General features: G+C 36.7%; 5 protein-coding genes across 6 annotated transcripts; 3 read left to right on the top strand and 2 right to left on the bottom strand.

Annotated features, from left to right (window-relative positions):
• Positions 1–7: 7 nt before the first annotated feature.
• Positions 8–7010, bottom strand: LOC149739645 (cell division cycle protein 27 homolog). Its single transcript, XM_089872267.1, has 20 exons — positions 6766–7010; positions 6529–6604; positions 6307–6454; positions 5550–5782; positions 5185–5271; positions 4953–5095; positions 4753–4819; positions 4392–4465; positions 4149–4291; positions 3808–3925; positions 3514–3693; positions 3355–3442; positions 3150–3275; positions 2799–2971; positions 2554–2706; positions 2006–2214; positions 1836–1948; positions 995–1203; positions 747–915; positions 8–234 (listed from the first exon to the last, which is right to left on the bottom strand). The coding sequence occupies exons 1-20, from the start codon at positions 6790–6792 to the stop codon at positions 137–139; spliced, it is 2634 nt and encodes an 877-aa protein (XP_089728393.1). The 5' UTR covers positions 6793–7010; the 3' UTR covers positions 8–136.
• Positions 7011–7791: 781 nt separating this feature from the next.
• Positions 7792–9299, bottom strand: LOC149739644 (heterogeneous nuclear ribonucleoprotein K-like). The gene has a single exon (XM_089872302.1). The coding sequence runs from the start codon at positions 9232–9234 to the stop codon at positions 8263–8265; it is 972 nt and encodes a 323-aa protein (XP_089728428.1). The 5' UTR covers positions 9235–9299; the 3' UTR covers positions 7792–8262.
• A 1571-nt stretch (positions 9300–10870) lies between these two features.
• LOC149739643 (uncharacterized) lies at positions 10871–15285 on the top strand. Its single transcript, XM_089872298.1, has 7 exons — positions 10871–11372; positions 12826–13007; positions 13135–13200; positions 13269–13386; positions 13445–13570; positions 14211–14347; positions 14613–15285. The coding sequence occupies exons 1-7, from the start codon at positions 11343–11345 to the stop codon at positions 14998–15000; spliced, it is 1047 nt and encodes a 348-aa protein (XP_089728424.1). The 5' UTR covers positions 10871–11342; the 3' UTR covers positions 15001–15285.
• Positions 15286–15991: 706 nt separating this feature from the next.
• Positions 15992–20445, top strand: LOC149739642 (very long chain fatty acid elongase 6-like). The gene is made up of 8 exons (XM_089872304.1): positions 15992–16095; positions 16185–16285; positions 16464–16623; positions 16931–17136; positions 17475–17585; positions 17780–17901; positions 18553–18732; positions 19520–20445. Exons 2-8 carry the CDS (start codon positions 16261–16263, stop codon positions 19634–19636), a joined length of 921 nt encoding a protein of 306 aa, XP_089728430.1. The 5' UTR covers positions 15992–16095; positions 16185–16260; the 3' UTR covers positions 19637–20445.
• Positions 20446–20597: 152 nt separating this feature from the next.
• LOC149739641 (QRFP-like peptide receptor) lies at positions 20598–22449 on the top strand. Of its 2 annotated transcripts, XM_089872289.1 has the most exons (3): positions 20598–21132; positions 21190–21344; positions 21667–22449. In XM_089872289.1, the coding sequence occupies exons 1-3, from the start codon at positions 20730–20732 to the stop codon at positions 22447–22449; spliced, it is 1341 nt and encodes a 446-aa protein (XP_089728415.1). In that variant the 5' UTR covers positions 20598–20729. The 2 variants fall into 2 exon arrangements, with proteins under 2 accessions (XP_089728415.1, XP_089728414.1); XM_089872288.1 differs by having other exon boundaries at positions 20598–21344.
• The last annotated feature ends 6 nt before the right edge of the window (positions 22450–22455 follow it).

The following is a 22455-nucleotide window of genomic DNA, read 5'->3' as shown; positions in this document are numbered from 1 at the left end:
AGTGTGGTAATTTCCTACACTTTATTTATTTCTGTATTTTTCACTTCAGCTGAAAAATTCTCAGCAGATAAAGAGGTAATTCGCAGTGGGCGGATGATGCGAAACAGTTTCAAATATTACTAGAGTAGTTAATATATCATAAACTCTCATCACTATCAGCAAGCATTTCGTGTTCAGTAGATTCTACTTCATCTATTATTGAATTCATAATGTCAGCAGTGCTTCCAGATTCATCTGTAAAATTAGAATTTGGTCAACACTGACACAATTTGACATTTTAATATCTTAATTGCTTGGGTAAAGTATGCACAGTTCCTATTAGTTACTGAATGAAAAGCAAATATACTAAAAGATAATGAATTGGTATGCATTTAACAACGCTTGTACCGTGTGGGTTTAGGTAGTGTTAGAACTAAAATTATATCATAGGTAAAAAAACGGTAAGAGAAAGTTTTTGTTCCCACATACATAGTAGGTTTAGTTTAATATTTTAATGTACAAATTACTTCCTAATTAGACAGTGTTGAGCACTAATAGGTTCAGATCATCGAATGCTATCCACAGTTTAATGTTTAAGACATATTCGGAAAATACTGTATTCGATCAGAGCAATTGTTAACTATTTGCTAATTATGCAGTTTAAGTCTAAAAATTAATTGTTGAGATCATATTATGTAGCGGTTTCGGTCAAAGAATGAATTGTTCGACAAAAAAATCTATATGATAAAAACACAGGAATATTTTACCTGCATCTCGTGTTTGTGAACCAAGATGACTGCTGTCAAAGCCGTCATCTGCTCCTTGTTGTTTATCAATGGCTTCCTTGATGTGGTTATTGATTCCTTTCGGATCAAGGTCAAGAGCCCATGAGAAATTCATCATTGCAAGGTGATTCTCTCCAAGGACTTTATAAACCTAATAGGTAGTCATATTGTATGCCCCAATAGATCACTAATAATAAGGGATTTATTCAACGCATCTATGGGCAACAAACCTTTCCTATAAGAAAATAAACCAAACTTTCTTTTGGAACGATTAGTTTCAGTTCAAGTAATTCTTTTAATGCTTCTTTGTGTTGCTCAGTGGCAAATAAAATACTGGCACGATGGAACTTGCAGAGTGGATTCCGTGGTTCTAAGGTGAGTGCGTTTGCTAAGGTTTGTAGAGCAACAGAGGAACGCTTCTGTGCATGCTGAACAATCCCTATACAAAAGTAATGTAGGTTAAAACCACTAATGAAAAGGCACATATGTTACAGGTTACAACTTTAGGAAAAAGGTTAAATAGTGAATGAGCATCACACTACCACAAGAAAAGTTTGCTAACATTCGTATCATCGCCTGTTTTTTTTTAAAAAGTAAAGTATTCGATGTGTGTTAAATGTGTAGCTCACAAGGAGATACTCAGTCTTTTATTACGTATGTCACTCTTGGTGTGTCTCTTAACTTAAGTATTATTTACTTGTCAATTACACAGTTTAAAGGTGCGATAGTATAAAGGATCCTTCAATCATTTTTGTTTGAAATAATTTTATCGATTGAAATGAATGGTTTTAAGGTTTATATGAAATCTGAACATTTATTCCTAATTTTAGTCTAAGATATGAGGGTGGAAGTTGGGATGTGTAGTGATAATATGAAAACTTACAACAAAAACGTTAACCAAATAATAGATTCAAAGAACACCTTTTGCCAAAAACATAACAAAATTATCTTAAAAAGGTTCAAAAATTTAAGCGATACAGTAAAATGTATTTATTATCAGCTAAATTTGCTATCTTATAAATTTGTATAAACAAATAGAACAAATTTGAATACTTCAGAAAATTTACCCACCTAAATGACATAACAGAACAGAACTTTTTCGATTGATGGACAAAGCTTTCTTGAAATGAATTTCAGCAAGAGAAAAGTTTTCTTGTTTGTAATAAATAGATCCAATTCCATACCTGTAATACAAATTATTCATTTAAATAACTGTTTTTAGCTTTTATAGCAAACCTTACCATGCATTATAATGCCTTTTATCACAATGTATAGCCCTCCTATAGCTTGCCATGGCACGATCATTGTCATCACTATATGCATATTCGTGACCTAGTAGTGTATGAGCATATGCATAATGTGTGTCAAGCTGCACGGCTCGTGCGAAAAATTTGATTGCATTTTCATTGTCACGGCGGAGGGAGAAGCAATTTCCTATGCAGCACCATGTCTGAGTGGAAGTAATATGTGTGATGGTTTTTAAAAAACAATTAAATACAAATAAAAGAAATATGTTATACAAACAACTTATTAGTTGTTTTTAAAGCAAAATTTTGATACATAGTGTTATGGGAGTCCCCGTGCACACGCACAACAAAAAGGCGCACGTTCATGCCTTCGACACATGATTTGTGCAAAGTGCCTTAATCAGGGTGGTTCATAATTAATTGTGTCGTTATGTCGTTATTTAGTGCTTGTCTTAGTTTTCATTCGTTTATTTACGTCTTTTAAAAACACAAGAAAATAACAATAAGAGGGGTGGTGTGAAAGTTCCCATAATAACACCTACCTCTGGAGACAAGGGGTCAACATTCTTAAGGTCGTGGGCAAGAGTGCACAGTGCGATGTTGTCTTGTAAATGCCATAAGGTGGTGCTATAGAGAGCCAATCCAGATACTTGGTGAGGAAACATGGAACGTAGTTCATTGAATGTCTTTGCTGCCTGTGTGTTCATATAGTAGAGTGTATTTGTCCATGTAAAGCTATCTTTGTAGCTGTTATTTTTACATACAATTAGGCAAATGAACTATTTACCTTTTTATATTCGGTCATTTCAAAATAGGCACGTGCAAGTAGTGAGAGTGACCAACATGTATCACGCTGATTTGAAGGTAAAGATTCAATGCAGGAAATCGCTTTTCTACAATCATAGTGACATAAGGCCACCAGTGCCTTGCCCATGTCACATAAGAGTGACATTAATCCATCTGTAATTATTGGAGATTAACAACTGAGCTTATAATGTGAAACACAGTAACCATTGCACAGTAGAGGGTTCAAGCAAACAATGAGATTAAAAACATAACAGACGTTGTTTTAATGAAAGCTAAACCATATCTTTAGCTATATCACAATACTTATATAAGTTTATGAACACAAACTTACCAATTGCAGCTTTCTGTGCGGACAAAACATGTGTAGCATTAGTGGTTGCTAAATGCGACTTTTCACAACCAGAATCCACTTTGTTGATTTCTTCCGATAAATCTCGTACAGTTCCATCAGATATTACTACGAGATAAAACAATTTAACCAACAGAACAAAGTCTGAACAACAGGTTGTAGAAAAATAATTTGTTTTCAGTCTTACAGGGTTTAGTGTGTCTTAGACGGGTGTTTCTCTTTAAAACATCTTTAGGTTGAGCTTGCTTTCCTCTCGTCGTCTTTTTTGTATTCTCCTGCAAATCACAATATGAAGTTTTTGGGTAACAAGTACAACAACAGTCAGTTAAACATAGGTTGTACAAACCTTGACAGAACTGCCAGTGTTTGAATAGTTTCGTGTACTTCTACGTGTGGAGGGAAGTGCGGACGGGGCCTCGCTTGTTGAGATTTGTACCTCCTGACTACGACGGCTGTTTTCAGATGAAAAAAGAAGTTTTCCAGTTGCGTTGGTAAGTTCATTTTTCCTTGATTGTCTTGTTATCATCTGCAAGAGTTAAAGTTTCAACTTTGTCTGTTGTTTTTTTTTAATTAAAATACACAATGCATAAATCAGAGTTTTGACAGGTTCTAAAGTTATCAATAAAATAAAAATCGTTACCTTTTTTACTGGAGGATTGATATCCATTGGAGGTGCAGTGAGCTCCGATGGAGTGATCATGGTTACTGATCGCTCCCAAGCTGGACTTGGAGTCTCAACAAGAGGCATCACACCAAAACTAATACAAATATATTGTTTTGAATAAAGAAATATGTATAAAATACCTTAATTAAATTATAATAAAAAAGAATAAATATATATATTTATATATTTAAATACAATGTACCAAATTCTATTAAAAATAGCAAACGGTACAAACAATGGCCTTTGGGTTATTTGGGTTGATTACGATTTTGAATAACCTTGCTGGCTTGCCAACCACAATATGAACATCTGTTTACCTGGGTGTTAAAGGACTTAGAGCTGCAGGACCTCCCATTAAGCTTCTTGATATTCGCTGCTGTGTACGACTGTGCTTTTTACGAGATTGAAGGCCAGTGTAGGAATCAACTGAGCTGTCCCATTGATTTTCAGATGGAGTTGACTGTAACAAAATAACAAATAATTTTGACAAAATGTATTCTAGCCTAATTATATCTTTTTTGAGTGAACTAATAACTAATGAAATATTGACAAAAACTCACTCGTAGAAAATCCGAATTGTCTTGATCAACAGATCTTTCTTTACATGAAGATGTACGGTCTAGACCACGTGTGTCTATTAAATGATAAACTTATTAAGGTCGCTTTATATATTTAAACAACTGTGGTAAATCTATAATATACCCCTATAACAAAATAATAAATAGTTATAGACATATTATAACAGAATGCTTTCAACTATAATTAAAAGATTAGAAAATAGTCCAATTTTATTTCAAGACAATGCTATTGTATAAGCCATAGAATTCTGTAAAATCATTATAAAGAAATGCTAAATTATATGTTTGACATCATTGTTCACACAGCAGCTGCATGATTTGATTTAAATCAGTAACTATTTACCTTCAGAAGATGGTGTTGTCTGCACCATAGGACAACCAAGTGTTGGATGAGATTGATCTGGTGTTTGCTGAGATCAATACAATGTATGTTACAACCGAATGTAGCATTTACTTAAAAACACATTTAAAATGAAGTAAAAATGCTGAAGTAATGAAAAAGTTACATTCTGATGTGTTTTTACCAATTGCAAAGAAACTTACCATTGGAATTAGAGTTGGTGAGAGTGAAGTATTTGGATCTGCTCGATCAGTGTTGGATCCTACCTGACTTGGAGCTAATATTTTAACTGTGTTTCCTTTTTTCCTTCTGGCTTGAACTAGTTGTGGGGTTTGTTGCAGGGACACTACAAAACAATGATAACAAAATCAGTAATATTTGATGGCTTAGTTGTTAACTTAAGACAAAATTTTAAAAAACATTAACAGAACTTACTATTAAACGATGAAATATAAGGAGTTTTGAACTCAGATGTGCCACATACATTGGAGGGGAAAAGCTCGTCAATATTTGGCGTGTTTCCTGTGGTATAAAATAAATTAAAACATAAACAATGCCTCTAAACTAATCCTACAACATTTATTTGGATTTCAGGACTTTGCCAATATAAATGTTGGAACAAACAGTTAGTTATTTGATGCTCAAACGCACTAGTAGAAAGGTATTTAAATTTCTATATATACATAATTATATCGAAAAAAGACCTAACAAGTTACTGCAATATCCATTTATTCTATAATGTGTGCATTCGGGCAATAATTAATAATTACTAAGATTTAAAAACACTAACATATACTTGCCTGCTTCACACAGTTGCTCAAACGAAGACCACAGAAAAGGGTTTGCCTTGAGACTGCTAGTGAGGCAGTACTCAGCCCAGTCACCTCTTTCTGTGTGTTGGTATATACAACCGAGAAGTGACAGAGCAAAGGAAGCAGAATCACCATACTCCATTTGAACGTCAGAAACAATGTTTACAATAGATTTAAATTTTATAGACCCACCAGCAAGCACATGTTCAGCTTGAGCATAACTGTGACATAAATAAATAAATTTGGTATACTTTTTAAATGCTAAAATCATATGTTAGCTAATATAAACTTGTATACCTATGTTATTGCATCAATAAAATTTTACAGAAGACCAAGGCGCCACGGCGCCGTGGCAAAGTGCTGGTTAGCACGCCTGCCTGTAACCCAGAGGTAATGGGTTCAAGGCTCGATGCTGCTACCATTATGGGCGTATGTGTCCTTGGGCAAGACACTTAACGGCAATTTCTCCAACCCAGTGTTCACTAATGGGTTGTTTAAATTATCAGCAATACATAAAAAAAGAAGAAAAAAAATCCCAAAAAAATAATCATCCACAAAGTAACATACATGGTAACTCTAAGCTGGCACGAGGTGTTAAACCAGTGTGATGACGACTGTTGTTTTCCGGCCAGGCGAGGATAAAGTAAGTTACATTCATTCATTCATTCATTCAAAAACCACTCCTTTAATGCTCATTTTAGGAATCAGTATAAAACAGGTTATTCTTAATACATAATAAACATACTTCTCGAGGTCCCAACAAGCTTGAGCATACAGAAGTTTACATTCAGGTTGCCTCATTCCATGTTTCTCCAATAAGATCTGGACGACTTTTGGTTTTCCAGATCGGTAATATGAAGTTGCTAACAAAAACATTGCTTCATCTGATGCAACTAAAATAATTGTATTAATTAAGTAATGATAATCTCAATATAGTAGAATGTTCAATGCTATCATAAGAACATACCTTCAGCATACAGGCGCTCTGCTAAAAACATGGCATCTTTGTAGGCATAATGGTTCAGACAATGCCAAATAGCGCTCTGTAAATAAAAATATAGTATTGTCACTTGTGTTGGACTATCAACATGTTACAAATTATCTTAGAGCAAGCAATTCATGAAAACAGTGAGCATCGTTAACCAAGCGTCTGATTCTCCTTTAAAACCTAAATTTTGCTCAGGCAGACATATCTTGTAATTACCTTTATAGGATCTTGCAGAACAGTCATCACAATGTAGCTGTTGTTCAGTTGTTGTATATGTTATGCCACCAACCAAGTAGGATACGATTTCTACAATTCGATTTTGCACTTATGCCAATCAAAAGAAAATAGTTTATCTTCTCATAACCTACGGTACCCTTTTCAATTAAGGTTTTCATTAATAAACCCCTATTGTTTCAAGGACAGTTAACAAACGAAAACTGACAATACAATATCCTAATGGTTCGATCTTTTATGCCCACTAGCGGATTGATGTATATTGTTAAAAATCGGGGTGCTCTGTACACTGCGGAAATATCCAAGTAATCGGGCCAAAATCGTAATTCAGTGGTCACTATGCTGTGCCGATTAAATATGTTCAAATCGCGGTAAAACATCTGCTCACTGTACTAAAATCTACCAACGAACAGAAACCACGACCAATTACAACATTATATACTTTGTATTCACATATGAATATCATATAGTGTACTGTACCTGCTCACTCAACATTGTTTATTTTGTACATAAAGCAAGAAGATGAAATGCATCCTTACGACCTTGGTTGAGATCCTTGTTGGTCTTCGTATACGGAATTTACTTAGGTTGATCCGCCGGCCGGTATCGCAGAAATATGATTTTGTAGTGAAACCAGATTTCTGCGACACCGGACTGAGATTAAAATGACAAATGGTTGAGAACTGTGTATCTGCGATGACTGGTAATTAAACAGCACCATCATCTGTTTGTTGGGTATTTTTGTTACCGGGTCTAACTTATTGTGGGTGTTAAATGTGAATCACTCTAGTAAGCTTTGTACCAATAACGGGTTTTAACTTTTGGACACTCATTTACATTATACTAAACAAAACAAAAATTGGTAACTTAAATAAATGGAAATTTAGTGATTAACTGGGATATACAGTCGTACTGTGGCACTGGTGGAAGAATACTAACCAGTGAAATCTGTGGTCGTTTTTTTTTACATTGCTGTACTTGGACTGGGTTTCTTCTGGGACTTAGGGGCAGAGAAACAACTGTTTATTATTGGGAGACAACAATGTACATGGGAAAGGATGTTACATTTGGGCTGTACAACAAACTTTTTGGACAGATGTGGCATTACAATTAAACAGCTCTTGTGCGTGTTTTTTTGCTATTTACACCATTGGCTGTGTGCTAAAAGAGTGAGCATAAAACATTTGAAAAAGAAAAACGGCCAATGATAAGGGTTAAACCAATTTGCTACTACATATCATTTTATATAAATCTATAGCATTGCATGCAGGGGAAATTGTTTTTTTATACTATCGGGTAAGACTTAAACGGACAAAAGTGGCATTAAGGAATAGTCTTTATTTCAGTTGGCCTTGGGAGCTCGAAAGAAATCTTGACTGGGATACTTAGATTGGACTACTTGGGACATATGTATGACTTTGATTTGCCAACATGGACATGGTTCTTAAAAAGTTTGGTTAGAAATTGCCGGAGAACTCTTTAAAAATTAACACCTCCCCCTCTATTTCCACCTCGACCCCGGGAACCTCTGCCACCCCTTCCCCCACCACGATTATTAAAATTCCCTCGCCCCCTTCCACCTCTGCCACCAAACCCACCACCACGCCCTCTACCCCCAAAGCCACCATCTCGCCCACCCTGGAACCCACCACCATTTCCTCTACCCCCTCTAAAGTTGCCCCGACCCATTGGGAATCCACCACGCCCTCCTCTAAACCCACCCATTCCAAACCCACCACCTCCAAACCCCCCATCAAACTCATTATCAAATCCAAATCCTGGATTAAAATTTTGTATCGGCCCTTTTGGAGGGATGGTTTCAAGCAGTTCAAGGATTAGGACAACACAGGATGAAATGATTTCAGCACTGCCAGCTACCATGCAAACGCGGTCAGTGGAATTGGGACAACAATCCTGTTGAACTTTGATAGTGGCACCAGTCTTCTCCCGCAATTCTTTGATTTTGAACCCTTTTACCCCAATAATACCACCAGCTTGGCTTTGGTGCACCAGTAACTTTATACTCATGTCATCTTTGGGATCTCGACCAAATCGACCGGGCCCATTTAATGCTGCTTCATTGATAGCAGGTAAAGTGCGGAGCAAAATTTCCCCACAACTTTCAATGCTGGCGCTGATCCTTAAGACCCTTTCCCTTGAATCGCTGTCAGGAATATTTATCTGGGCTTTAAATGTGTCCCTCATATCTTTGATATTTGTACCTCCTTTGCCAATTATACCACCAGCACATTTTGCAGGAACTAAACAACGCATTTGTATGTGGGTTTGATGGCGTGCACGTTTTGATGGGCTATATTCATCCCCACCTTCCTCAGTTTCATCATAAGGGCGTTTAAAGCTTTGGTCGGTATTATAATAATGACCATTTCCGGATGCATTACCCAAGTCTGAATCTTGTTCAATGCTATAACCTTCATCATAGCTAGACATATCTAAAGTTTAATGCATACAACAAACACTGTCGCAGATATCTGTAAAAAAGAGCTCATAAAACGTTTGGAGTTTCTTTCCTTTAAGTATTATTTTCTTCACAATTGCAGTAGTCACTGGTTGGTATCTCAGTAACCAGTAACCACTGTAATAAAAACGTTTGGTGCTAGTGAAGAATCTCCCACCCACCCCCCTTCCCACCTTATTTGCTAACCACTAACCCCCAACCCCTATATAACCACTAACCCCTATATAACCATTAACTACCAACCCCTATAACCACTAACCCCCTAACCATCAACACCTAACCTAGAGGTTAGTGGTTAGCAAATAAGGTAGCCGGTGGGGGGAAGATTCTTCACTAGCACCAAACGTTTACCGGTAAGGCGGTGTCACCGCCGCGGTGAATATAAATAATATATTTTAGGTATACGTGTAACAGAATATTATTGATATAATACAAATAAAAACTAATGCTCAGAACGCAGTAAACAAATTCCAGTAACCCGTACACTGAACACCTTTAAATTTCGCTTTCGCTCAATATATAAAAATGGCGTCCGTTTTACAGTTTTATTGTCACGTGATAAGCGAGTCCCGAAAAACAAGAGGGCGCAACCAGAACCATAGAAATACTGAAGTCTAACCAACCAATTATTACGCTGTAAAGTGCAAATTGAACGCCAATTTGTACGTCAAATAACACAGCTAACATGGAGAAAATGCATGGTTTTCGGTTAAAAAATTGCACTTAAGAACTATTTTAAGAGTTGAAAATAGAAATAGAGTAATTTGTTTCTGTATATGAGTCAAAAAAGGAATTTAGAAGCGGTTAATTTGCCACATTTTAGTCATTTATTAAGACTAATTTTATATTTTTATGCAAAAAATGTCGGTCAAAAATATTGACAACCCTGATTAAATTTAATGCGAGCTTCCAGTTTAAAACTGTCCGCCGACATATATAGCCTAAACGTCTATACACGTTGAAATTCAAGTTTTCGTTTTAAAGCCTAGAATGAGTTGATTATGTTATATCTTGCCCAAAATATATTTTAGTTGTAAGAAAATGGAACAAAGCAGGGTCACGTGTAAGGTATTTGGGTGTTTATTTCAGTAATTATTATCAGCCATTGTGACACCAACAGTGTAGACTGTAGATGGTAGAATTGTTCCATGGAACGGTGTAAAAATGTGTTTGATGATATTTTGCCTATAGGCCATTTCCCAGTCGGACCTTTTTTAATTGGTCTTGTATTATATTTGGTTCGGCTTACTGCGCATGCGCATTAGCCCGGTTTAATTTCAACAGCGAGGTGGACAACTCGGTGTTTCTATAGCTCTAGGCGCAAACGGACTAACAATGCATCGTACGTAAACATAGCAAAACGTTAACTTGTGTTGAAATTATTGTTGCTTCTGCTTGTAGGCTATACACCAGCGAGAGTGGGATTAACATTGTCAGATTTCAAATAGCTATACCTTCTACAAATGTGAAAGCTAAACCTTTTACAATGTTGTCTGTTTACCCACACAATCTAAGCCACAAGGGCCAAGTTTTATCAGAATAATACACATTTTTTTATTAAGTGTTCCTAATGCTTATATAAAAATTACATTCATTCATTCATTCATTCATTCATATTTGCGAATTTATAATTCCCAAGTATAGTGTAGTGTTTTACCATACTTAAGTCACTTCAGTGTACTATGGTTTTACCAGATTGTATTACAACGGTAACTCAATTTCAATTCTGCAGTGGGACTACTTTCTCGTAATCGAAACGAAATAAAACAACGTAATTAAGAAAAGTGAATAAATATCGACAGTACAAAGAACTGAGAGGATTTCGTATAAAAAGATTGGCGGAACTAACTTGTCATCTTTTATGGTGGTGCCTGTCCTTATCTGTATGTATTACTAATCTCGCGTATAATTTACGTAATAACCAGTGATGCTCTAAAAAAAGTCTATTTACTCTTCTTTTTACCAATCGATTATGTAGAATAAATAGAGTGCTGCGTTATTATTTGCCAGCATTCAAGCACTGATTGTCGTATCTATCGCGGTGCTGAGATCTCAAATCCAAGTTAATATTCTGCCATTCATGAAAGAAAAAGAAATACAACCTGTAATGGTAAGTATCAGAGGCCTACTACCTTCTAATTCGCAGTAGGTTGCATTATTATTGCAGATGACTGTAAAATACGATAGGCTGTTTAGTATCAAAAGTAGACTATGTACAAGAGCCGTTTCATACTTGCGAGTAGAAAAAAAGGCTAAATCGTTCGCGTTGGTATTGTGCAAGTGCTTGGTGTGAGACCAGTCGTGCCGTTAGACGAAACTCAGTTTTGCTCACGCTTCATTGCCGCCAGTTTAGCCACCGCAGATGATGCGAACTACTATAGCCTATAACACGAAATGTCTCGGACGTCCAAATAACTGGTTCATAAGAGCACAGAGCGTTTCATAGAGAGTTGAATTGTGTTTTTAGCTTTAGCTCGCATGGCAAAGGAAATATAGTATTCAACGTTGTAGATTTAAACAGCAATTTCACTGAGATATGTTCATACATCAGGCCAGTCTATATTATATATTATGGTGGGAAAGACGAGACACATTAAATAGCTCATAAGGTCGGTATAATCTGGTCGTGTTTTAAACAATTAATAACGATTTATTGGAGTCGCGAGAATGCGTTTTTTTATAATTTCTTGACTGTTCTTCGTTTACTACCAAAACGGTACAAGAAAATAAACGAAAATGTGTCCCTTCTTTCCCCACCTACTATATACACAGAAAAATAAGCCGTCAGTGAGTTAAATGGGTTTCAGAAAACGCCTTTTTACGTTTATAAACCAAATAATTTAAAATGTATGTTAATTACATATCGGGCCAATTTCGTTCTGTTTTTATAAGAGTCGGTTTTAACTTAATGACAAAAGCGTGACCTGCTTAATTACAGGAAAGATAAACATTTTGACTGGATTTGTTCCACTGTGTAAGGCTGACTATATATCTTATGATTTTAAACAATAAGCCGCGAAGTTAAGTAATACATTTAAAATTGGAAACAGTTCTTTACATTTTTGATTAGTGATCAGCGTGTGAGAAAGTAACTAAAATAGCGAATGTGGCCTCTCTAGCTTATTAATAATTCAGTAGTTTGGTATTTGTTTACCTGATTACGGTTCCGATTTCAAATCAAACCACTGTACAACAGCGAATCGATGCTAGCAGGTGCTACGCGTCAAATATATAAATAAAAGCAAATTTAATTTGGCTTGTATTTTTTTTGTGTAACACGTTCATCGTTGATGCTATATGTGCTACTCTTAGTTCAGACATACGTCGTTTTAATAAGCTTGAATTCAGTTGAACGGAGCGTTAGAATTTGAACCTTCGTTCAGGTTATGGGATTTCGTGCTTGAATCAGACATCCAAATACCGTTCAGAGGTTAAGCGATATCTACACTGAGCAGATTTATTCAGTTGATTTAACCTTTTCGCTATTGTTGTTTTTGTTTATACAGGCGCATGTGGTGTCTTAGAAATAATAAGCCTAAACTCAAAACTATACCCGATCACAGCAAACCAACGTAGCCATGGCCGGCATGTTCACTATGCTCAATAACAGCCATTTGCGTCTTGATGGTTCTGGTTCTGGAGGAGCTTCAAGTAGTTGGGATGACGGAGGAGGGCGATCTTCTCCTGGAAGTCGTTCACCGTTCCTGGCAAGAAAACTGAACCATTTAGGTACAACGTCACCGAAGTAAGTCATGCGATTTTGAATATCTAAATTTGTATAATATTATATTTATTGAGTTTCTGTATCGATATATACTATCCAAAAAAGGTTGAAATATTAGGTTTAAATCATCTAAAAATACGTGACTCAGGGATATTGGAACATGTCGACCTGCGGCGGGCAGAGAAAGACTACCGCGAAGTATTCGAAGGCAACAGTGAGTCAAGTTTAATTTTGTTGTTCCATGTCTGGCAAATCATCTCCTAAAACACTTTTACGACCCAGAATCTACCATCTGCATCCCTTCATTCGTCGCAGCGTGTGTACGATTATTTTAGCGGGTTTCGCCTTGACAACTGGTTTAGTATTTCTCCTGCTTGATATTTTGGTTTTAAATCAATCTGTAAGTATGTAAACCTTCCAATCAACTTTAAAAATTGAACCGACCACATTTACTACAGATTTCAATTCGTGGTTTCGTTGTAACGGGCATGGGCTTGCTGGTCGGAGTAATCGGATTACTTTGGCTGAGACACAGCTTTGGGCAGCTGAAGTTGCATAGAGAAAACTTGGAAAAGGCGAGAGAGGTAAAACTGTTCAACAGACGCAGTCGCTCCAAGAACGCGATGAAGACATTTAGGCTTTGCTTAAATCTTTATAATATGTGTTAACAACACCTTTGATGAAAGCATCAGTAGTTTATTTATAATTTATTGGATGAATCTTTAATGCAAACCTTGAATAATGAATGGGCCCCATGGGATTATTGATATATAGGCAATTACCGCCCTTTTCGCACCCCATACAGCCAGATTAATGGCAGGATATAAGGAAATCCCAAAACTAATTAACTGCCCAACGCGACAAACTTATTTTACCACGGAACGGATTTTGACTATTTCTTACTGGTTGGTACGTTAAGTAGTATTGTCTTGTAATCGCAGTATTACAAATGATTACTTATATGGCTGCCTTTTTAGTTAAACTGTCGCGCTGAGTATTTGTGTTCAACGTTATCGTGATTGACATTATATAGTAGGGTGGGGAAAGATGGGACACCCTAAGCAGATAATATCCAAATATTCTTATCGTGTTTGAAACAAATAACAACGGTATGTTATTTCTTTACCACTTAATTGGACTAGAAAATAGAGTTAACAGGTGTTCCGGCCATCTCCCCCGCCTTACTGTATAACGTTATAAATTTAACACAGTTTTATTTCTAAGGCAAAGCAAAAGCACGTGAAATCCCAGTACCAACTAACAAACATGAATTTCCCACATGCTATGACGACATTGGTAACCGAATGTGCTGTGCGTCGACCAACCCATACTCACGTTGCCGCAGAAAAAACGAAAATCAAGTAAGTATTCAAGGCAGATTTAATTTTTGCCACAATGAAATTATACTTGAGTAAACGTATTGATCGGGAAGTCCGTTTCAATAGTGACTCCAGTTAAATTTCGCATTTTTGTTTAATTCACAGATTTATTGTAACGACTAGATAAAAAAGATACCCAAAAATAATTTATAAAAAAAACACAGCTTTTTAAATCAAATGTTCGTGCTGACTTTTCTTATCTGGCTTCTAACATTTACGTATCGTCGTCTGTATTTGTTAACTTTAGGTTTAGACTGACGACGCCAAGTGGTAACAGCTATGCAGATGAATTCGGTGTTGATTCGGAATCAGAAAATGACAAAACCTGCATCGAAAAGAGTACTTCCCGCATACCCTCTGTCCAATACAACAAAGGGAACGGGAGCAAGAACCTTGAAATAAAGTACAGGACTGCTGAAATTTCAAGTGCAGGTCCGAAGAAGTTTGAACTTCAGCAAACGGATCGCAGAAGCCTCGACTCAAGTTATTTTTCAAAGCCGAGTAACCGCAATTCAAATTATTCAGAAAATAGTTTCATTGAAGAGACCACCCTAAGAGAGTTCGTTACGTGCAACCACACGAACGCAATTGAAATCGTGCAGCTTCCAAAGTCTGTAAAAACATCATTCTATTGATTATACTTTAATCGACTTTTATACACAATAGGGTGGGGGGAGACATGACACCCTTTTATCTCTATTTTTCGTCCCTTTTAGTAGTAAACAAAAAACCTTAAAGAAATTATATCACTAAATGCACATGACTTCCATTGACCGTTAGTAGTTGTTTAAAACACGATCAGGATATTTTGATATTATGTGCTAAATGTGTCCCATCTTCCCTCAACCTATATACTTTTTTTCTTGTTATCTCTATTATTGTCAAAGAACAGTTTTGCGCTTATAAAAAATGTTATTGTATATTTTTAACTCTTATGTACCACATTAATTATTGCATTAACTGCAGTACTGCACATCCCATGTCACAAAGTGTGTTTCGCGAACGACGAAGTGTCACGAAAGACATATCTTTTTTTTGTCGTGTATTATAATGAAAAGCTTGTTTAGTTTACAAAAACGATAGGCTACTGTAGTTGAAGGAGCTTGTTTCTATTTATGTGCAGACTATAACACCACGTGGGCAAGTAAATTGTGTTTTTTTTTAGTAATATCCTTAGTCTTGTGTCCAATAAATGATAAAACTATTATAATATTATTGGACAGTAGGTCTATGTTTAAAGTGCGCATATGAGGGTCCCGGCTTACCTCACCTTACTATTCCAACCTCTCTCACTACTGTTGATCTGGCTGCGATTTAATCCTCATTTCTGTTAAAATGTGATGTAGGCAGAAGTTCAAGCGAAGTGCACGATAGGGAGACAGAGCTACTGACACAAACTTATCCAAGCTTATTCTCTCCAACCCCAACAAAACAAACATTGAAAATCTTTAATGTGTGTGCTATAGTAATTCGAAGTTGTTCAGTTTATAAAATATTTTAACTCTTTGCATAATGAAAATGACGCACCGAGGATTTAGGACCAAGTTGTACTTTTCGAAATGTGATTTCTATTATCAACTTTATTACCACGGCTGCTTGATTTCTCGGCGCCAGTTCACAGTTATGAGTTTGATTGCACAAGGTTGTTCGGGGATGGTCGTGTGATAATTTATGTTTGAACCAAACGGATGACACGCAAAGGAAATCTCGCATTGCGTAAAACACTTAACGTAAATGAAACGTTCTTGAATTAATATGAAACGATTCTAGGGAAGGTAATTAATTTTATTTAATTTGTTAATTTCCTGTTCTTTACCAGAAGACTAATTTGTCAGGACGCTAAAGCACTAGCATAGTAGCATCATTAGTTTTCAAACCTATAGCAGTTTCAAAGCATGGCTGCTGTGAATGAGTCACATGGTGAGTAAAGTTTAGATGTATATAAGAATTAAATAATGACTTAAAATATTACTTTCAACACCATGTCACATTTTGATTTTTAAATGTTATAATAATAATAAGATAAAAAGTTGTTTAAGATATAACTTAAGTTAAAAGCTTGATCATTGCTGTGTTTGTGTAAAATATACTTCTGCAGGAGTGGTTGGGGGTCATCCGGAATGGGAGCTGGAAAAAACGATCGATAGTAATGAGTTCTCTGAGTGGCTGACTGAGAATATGGGAATTGGACTCGGTTGTTCTGCCTTGTATGTTGCCGCTGTGTTTGCTGGGAAGAAGTACATGGAAGGAAAACCAAGGTAACGGTTGTCAGCCCCTACATGTACTTTAGGCTAATAACTTAATAAGGTTTCTTTTCTATATGTCGTTGAGGTAAAAACCAAAGTAGCTTATGTCACATTTTTGAGTTTTGCTCAAACATTGCCAAAATGTATTCTATGCCCAACAGCATGCAAAATTGTAAAAAGACACTTTTAAAAAATGTCACATATACTTTGGTTTTACCTCAAAGATATGCCTTTAAAATTTAGTTCTAATTGTACTTCACTAAAAAGATGCCTCATAAAGTTGCTAAACTAATCTATCCATAACTTCTCATCCACATAGTTATAATCTACGCAAGCCAATGATGATTTGGTCTTTGATGTTGTCGGTCTTCAGTATTTTTGGGTCAATACGATCAGCTATAGTGATGTACCATATTGTAATTGAGGAGGGGGGTCGTGCATTGGTATGCAGCAATCGTTTCTACTTGGGTCCCATCACAAGGTTCTGGGGTCCAGTATTCGTGTTCAGTAAAATTCTTGAATACAGTGAGTGGTGTGAATTTGGTTGTTGTTCTCATAGTTACAGTTGTTTAATCTAACCGGTGCTTCTTGACCACGGTTTATCGTCCCAAATATCAAGCCTAAATTAATAGCAATATCTTTGGAGAACCAGTTCCTGAAACTACATTGCAAAAATGTCAGATCTAGGTTTGGGAAGCACTTATTATTACACAGTAATATTTATTAGGTTTACATTAATCTTGAATTTTCAGTTTTTACTTTAATGTTTTTGCCTTGTGTTACTTTATTTAATGGGTTTATATGAAACACAGATTACTAGTTAACCCTTTTGTACCTATTTAATTACATTTTTATTTTTTCAGTGGATACAATGTTTATTATCCTGCGAAAGCAAAAGTTGATATTCCTTCACTGGTATCACCATCTTACTGTCTCTCTCTTTTCTTGGTGGTCCTTTGGTGCCCAATTTGCCGGTAATTGGTTTAATCTATTTTAACAACACATGTTCATGTTTGAAATGTAATTTGTCATTTTGCAACATAATTTCTGCCTTATTAAATGTGCCAAATTATTTGTAATTCCCTTAAAAGAAAAAACACATAAACTTAATTACTTAATAGAAAGGCCAACCTGGTAACTTATAACAATGTTTTTATGTCATATTCAGGTGGTGGAGTGTTTATGACCGTCAATTTTGTGGTCCATGCCATGATGTACACTTACTATGCTGTTCGAGCTGCTGGCATTAGAGTTCCACGCCCCATTGCTGTGATCATCACTGCTTCTCAGGTTCAAGAATTTTTGTTGAGTTTAGATTTCAGTTAACAGCGTTTGGAATATGGACTTTACTCTTTACCAATCCCTAAGGCGTGATTATTGTGTGCCAACCTCAAACACCTGATGTGGCACGAGACCATGAATATGTACTCGTGAAATGTGCCTATGGTGCCATTTTGTCATGCTGCTATTTAGCCTTGGTTTTAATAGATGCTCTTTGCACTCTTTCCGTTAAGTTAATATTTGCACAAGGTTTCACAATAGTATTATCTCTCTGTAGCAGTAAGACTATCTGTACCAACCAGCTAGCTGAGCTAAGTTTCTTTGTGAATTTGATCCCTTTTTAGGTTGGACACCTTTGTTTAATTTATGGTTCTGTTTGTATGTGTAAACTGTTTCATTTGTTTCCTGCTAAACAGTCATGTTTTAATGATTCCACTAAAATAGGTATCCAGTAACAAACGAATATATACACTTTCCATTGAAACACATAACAATAAAATGTTGCTACAAATTGATGTTGTATGTGCAGTACCGAGTAATTTATAATTACCTATTTATCGTTACATATTCTACGTGATTTTTGATACATAAACCGTTTGTATCTGTGTTATTTTAATTAGTAAATTAGTTTCGTTTTACAACAAACAATTTTCTACACAGATCATACAAATGTTCATTGGTTGTGGTACTGTGTATTTGATCTATAATTGGAGGTTGGCTGGAGATTGTAAGACGTCATTGGAACACGTGTTCTACGGCAGCGTGATGTACGGGTCGTATCTTGTATTATTCGTGCATTTCTTTTACACAACCTATCTAACCAAACCCAAGGCAAAACTGGTGAGTTGTAAAACTGATCTATAATAGCGAGTGGTTCGCCAATGCGGAAATGAACCGAAATATTGCGACGCGCTCTGACAATACCCGTTACTTCATTCAGTTAGGTATTATATATCTAATACATGCTCAGCAACCGTACTCTGATCCGTTTCCCCAATGCGCTTACATACCAACGTAACCGTCCCTGCGTTGGTGTTTTCGTTTTATAAATTATGAAAGACTAAGTTTCAAATACGAACGGTGGGTGCCGTACAAGTAAAACCTGGTGGGGTCTCCGTTCATTCATTATTAAACAACCGCTTGAAGTCGGTCACGAGACGGGTATAACGTAATGAAATTCATATTCTGACGCATTTTATTACGCTGCGCCGCTTTATTTCGATTGGACAGACGTCCTATGACGTCAACCGTCATGCAGGAATTTTTAATTTATAGCAAAACTGTTTCTAAATTCGTCCTGGTTTTTAGGCGCAATTCAAATTCAAAAACCGAAAATTATATCAAGCCAACGTCACCAACCTTTCGTTGTTGACTTTTAGTTGGTTTGGTGTCGAACTTACGTCATATCGTGATAGGCAGTCGACTATGTATAAAAGAGACCACGAAACGCCGAGTCATTACGTGACACGTGCGTGCAGTTCAGCTAGGAGGTTCAGGATCAGGAGTGAAGCCTTGAAACTGTTCAAGGTCGTATTCGTAATATTGACTGAATAATTTAAGAACGGTAGTTAATACATTACACACACACTGCCACATATTAGACCTTGAACACCCAACTTTTATCTAGCCCTCGTCAGCTCCACCAACCGCAACAATTGACGCGGAACCGACCCCAGCAACATCCCCCACTCGCCCTACGGAGAACCTCAGAGAACGGAAAACAAGAAAGCAATCGTCAAATTAAGCTTTCAGTTGTACGTACCGTATATTCATTCTTGTGTCAGTTGCTTATTTAAGGCATATTCAAGCTTTATTGCCGTATATTATGATGGAATAATAATGCAAAGTACCACAGTTGCTATCTTGTTGTTTATATAGGAACACATTAACCCTATTATGTTTGTTTTATTTCTTCGTTCTAATTAAAGTTATTTCGGTGACTTCTAGGCATAAACAAAGAGATTCCTATTTATTTAGTCTTTTTTTACATGAAGCTTTAATAGAAGTTGTTTTTTTACACTTCACCCCGATCGCTAACATGGTCAAAGCATATTCACTGTGCTATGCATTCCAAAGTTCACAGCGATTGAACCACGCGTTGCTTAGTTACCTAAACTTTAACATGAAAATCAACTTAACTTATTAAAATTTTCTTATTTATTAAAACAACGGCTCTTAATTGTAATCAACTTTCCTTTTAATCGATTGTACATTACATGGTTATCAAATGTTCCTTTGCAAATTTCGCGCACTATTTTAATTTTGCACGAAGCAGATTTTTGTAATTCTTTTGCTTAATCGTGATTTCCATTTCCGCCCTTTATTATCAATTTCGTAATCCTTTTGCCGCTTTGTAACTATACAATATAGATGGTTCTTTTTAAAATACAGTCTGCTTATCAAGTACAAATCCTTCTTATATTTTTGTTTTTCTTGTACATTCTCAAATACTTTCAACGGCATAGTTTCGCCTTTTGTGCGTCATATACTTATTTTTCATGGAATAAATTCGATCGATTTGTTGGCAAAGCAATAAATTTCCGATGCTCTATATTAGTCGATGTCACATCAAACATACATTAGTCTTCCTACGATCGCCCATCATAGCGTATTTCGACATTTTAAATTAAAGCTTGCTACCAGCCATGTACCATATGCTCAGGGATATTGCCAAAGCAGGTTGTAGGTGATGTACGATTATTTGATATCGTGTGAACAAGGCTCAGCGGTGGTGTTCAGTGTATTCACATATACCGAATTATTTTTCTGATATCAGATATTTATAAAGGCCCTATAGAAAACAGATTCTTTCAGTACTTTTTATGTGAAACTTGGAAATGGGTCTGAATTATCCTCAATGTGATTGGATTTTTACAAATGCTTATCTTCGAGCATTTGCCCACATGTTTAACGTCAGTATCAGTGAGGCCGATGAGATTCTAAACGACGCGCTTGGACCTTGCGCACCACTTGCATTTGACAATCTCCCGAACTCGTACGTCACTATCCTCATAGTGCTTTACAGCATTATTATGACGGTTGGGATACTTGGTAACTTGTGCGTCATAGTCGTAATATCAAGCAGTAGAAAACTATGGAAAGTCGTCAACTTCTTGTTGTTATCTCTCGCTTGCAGTGACTTGCTTTTGGCACTCACACTGCCGTGGACCATCATCCACAACACATCATACGACTACACAATGGGCTCGGGGCTTTGTAAAGCCATCCCTCCACTTCAGGGTGAGCATTGGAATATCGACAACTTCAGTTACAACAATAAAACTTCTTTTCCACCAGGTACTGCTGTAATGAGTTCGATCAATTGTTTGGTTGCAATTGCGCTTGAGCGACATCAAGCGATTGTATATCCAACACGACAGAATATTTTTCGCTCACACTTAAGATTAATGATAGCCGTTGCTCTAATCTGGATCTGCTCATTCTGTTTTCAGGTAAGAGGTTCTACCTGCGCCATAGTACTGTTACAGTAATACCGTTAGGGACATATACTAGGGTGGGGGAAGATGGGACACCTTTTGCGCATAATATCTGAATATCCTGATCGTGTTTTTAACAGTTAACAACGGTCTTCGGAAGTCTTGGGCATATAGTTTTACAATTCTTTGAATGTTCCTTGTTTACTACCGCATGGGACGAGAAAATAGAAGTAAAATGTGTCCCAACTTTCCCCATCCTACTATATGTTGTGTAGCGATTTCCGTACCCACAGTGTCTGTTCTTTTTCTTACAAATCATTTATTATTTTTTTCTCAGATTCCACAAATCGTAGTACTAGATGACGTCGTGTGGAAACAGAAAACACCGGTAAAACCCGCAACTGTTTGGTACGAGATTACTGTCCATACTTGTCAGGAGACATGGGCGCCACAGCAAAGTCAGGCGTACTCAATCGCCATTATTGTCATCGTGTACGGAGTTCCACTTGCTTTGCTAGTGCTCCTATATGGCAGAATAGGATACTTCGTATTTAGTCGACGGGGAATTGAGAACTCATTATCCGCAGAACGTTCGGAAAGAAGTCGTTCTCGTCGCATTCGGTTAAATGTGATGTTGGTGCTTCTGGTGACCAGTTTTGCCCTGTTATGGGGGCCGTATTTCGTCTTTCAGTGTCTTACAGTTTGTCTGACCAGTTACTGTAGTCCAGAATTGGTCGGTTATCTTCAGTTGGTGGGCCACGTCAATGTAGCCCTTGATCCATTACTCTATGCTGCTCTTCACGAGCGAGTGCGAGAAGAATTTATTTTTTTAGTAAGGCGTTTATTTCGATGCAAACTACAACCGGATCGACGAGCAGCATTCAGACCACCTAGCGCGACGTCACCTGCAATACGTAACTTTCGTACCAACAATAGACAAACTATTTCAACACCTAGACCGGTCTACACACTCTCTGTGACCACGCACACCGAAAACCCAGGTTCCTCCATTTCCCTTCGCCCCCTCGACAACAATAAGTGTGAAGATACAAATGTAACATCACACGAAGAAGTGAAACTTCCCGGCGCTACAACCGATCCTTACACATCTTCCCAATAACAGAGT

This window comes from Ciona robusta, chromosome 2 (assembly GCF_009617815.1).
Source record: "Ciona robusta chromosome 2, ASM961781v2".
NCBI classification, from domain to species: domain Eukaryota; kingdom Metazoa; phylum Chordata; class Ascidiacea; order Phlebobranchia; family Cionidae; genus Ciona; species Ciona robusta.
Note: the sequence above shows the minus strand (reverse complement) of the source record. Positions and strands in the feature narration are given on the sequence as shown.

Coding starts and splice junctions, on each gene's coding strand:
- LOC149739645 (XM_089872267.1), bottom strand. CDS start 6,792: ATGACTGTTCTGCAAGATCCTATAAAG. Junction 6,605..6,765: donor TTCTGCAAGATCCTATAAAG/GTAATTACAAGA, acceptor TTTTATTTACAG/AGCGCTATTTGGCATTGTCT. Junction 6,455..6,528: donor AGAGCGCCTGTATGCTGAAG/GTATGTTCTTAT, acceptor CAATTATTTTAG/TTGCATCAGATGAAGCAATG.
- LOC149739644 (XM_089872302.1), bottom strand. CDS start 9,234: ATGTCTAGCTATGATGAAGGTTATAGCATTGAACAAGATTCAGACTTG.
- LOC149739643 (XM_089872298.1), top strand. CDS start 11,343: ATGAAAGAAAAAGAAATACAACCTGTAATG. Junction 13,201..13,268: donor CGAAGTATTCGAAGGCAACA/GTGAGTCAAGTT, acceptor TTTACGACCCAG/AATCTACCATCTGCATCCCT. Junction 14,348..14,612: donor GCAGAAAAAACGAAAATCAA/GTAAGTATTCAA, acceptor TGTTAACTTTAG/GTTTAGACTGACGACGCCAA.
- LOC149739642 (XM_089872304.1), top strand. CDS start 16,261: ATGGCTGCTGTGAATGAGTCACATG. Junction 16,286..16,463: donor TGCTGTGAATGAGTCACATG/GTGAGTAAAGTT, acceptor ATACTTCTGCAG/GAGTGGTTGGGGGTCATCCG. Junction 16,624..16,930: donor TACATGGAAGGAAAACCAAG/GTAACGGTTGTC, acceptor TCATCCACATAG/TTATAATCTACGCAAGCCAA.
- LOC149739641 (XM_089872288.1), top strand. CDS start 20,730: ATGGGTCTGAATTATCCTCAATGTGATTGGATTTTTACAAATGCTTAT. Junction 21,345..21,666: donor TCTGCTCATTCTGTTTTCAG/GTAAGAGGTTCT, acceptor TTTTTTTCTCAG/ATTCCACAAATCGTAGTACT.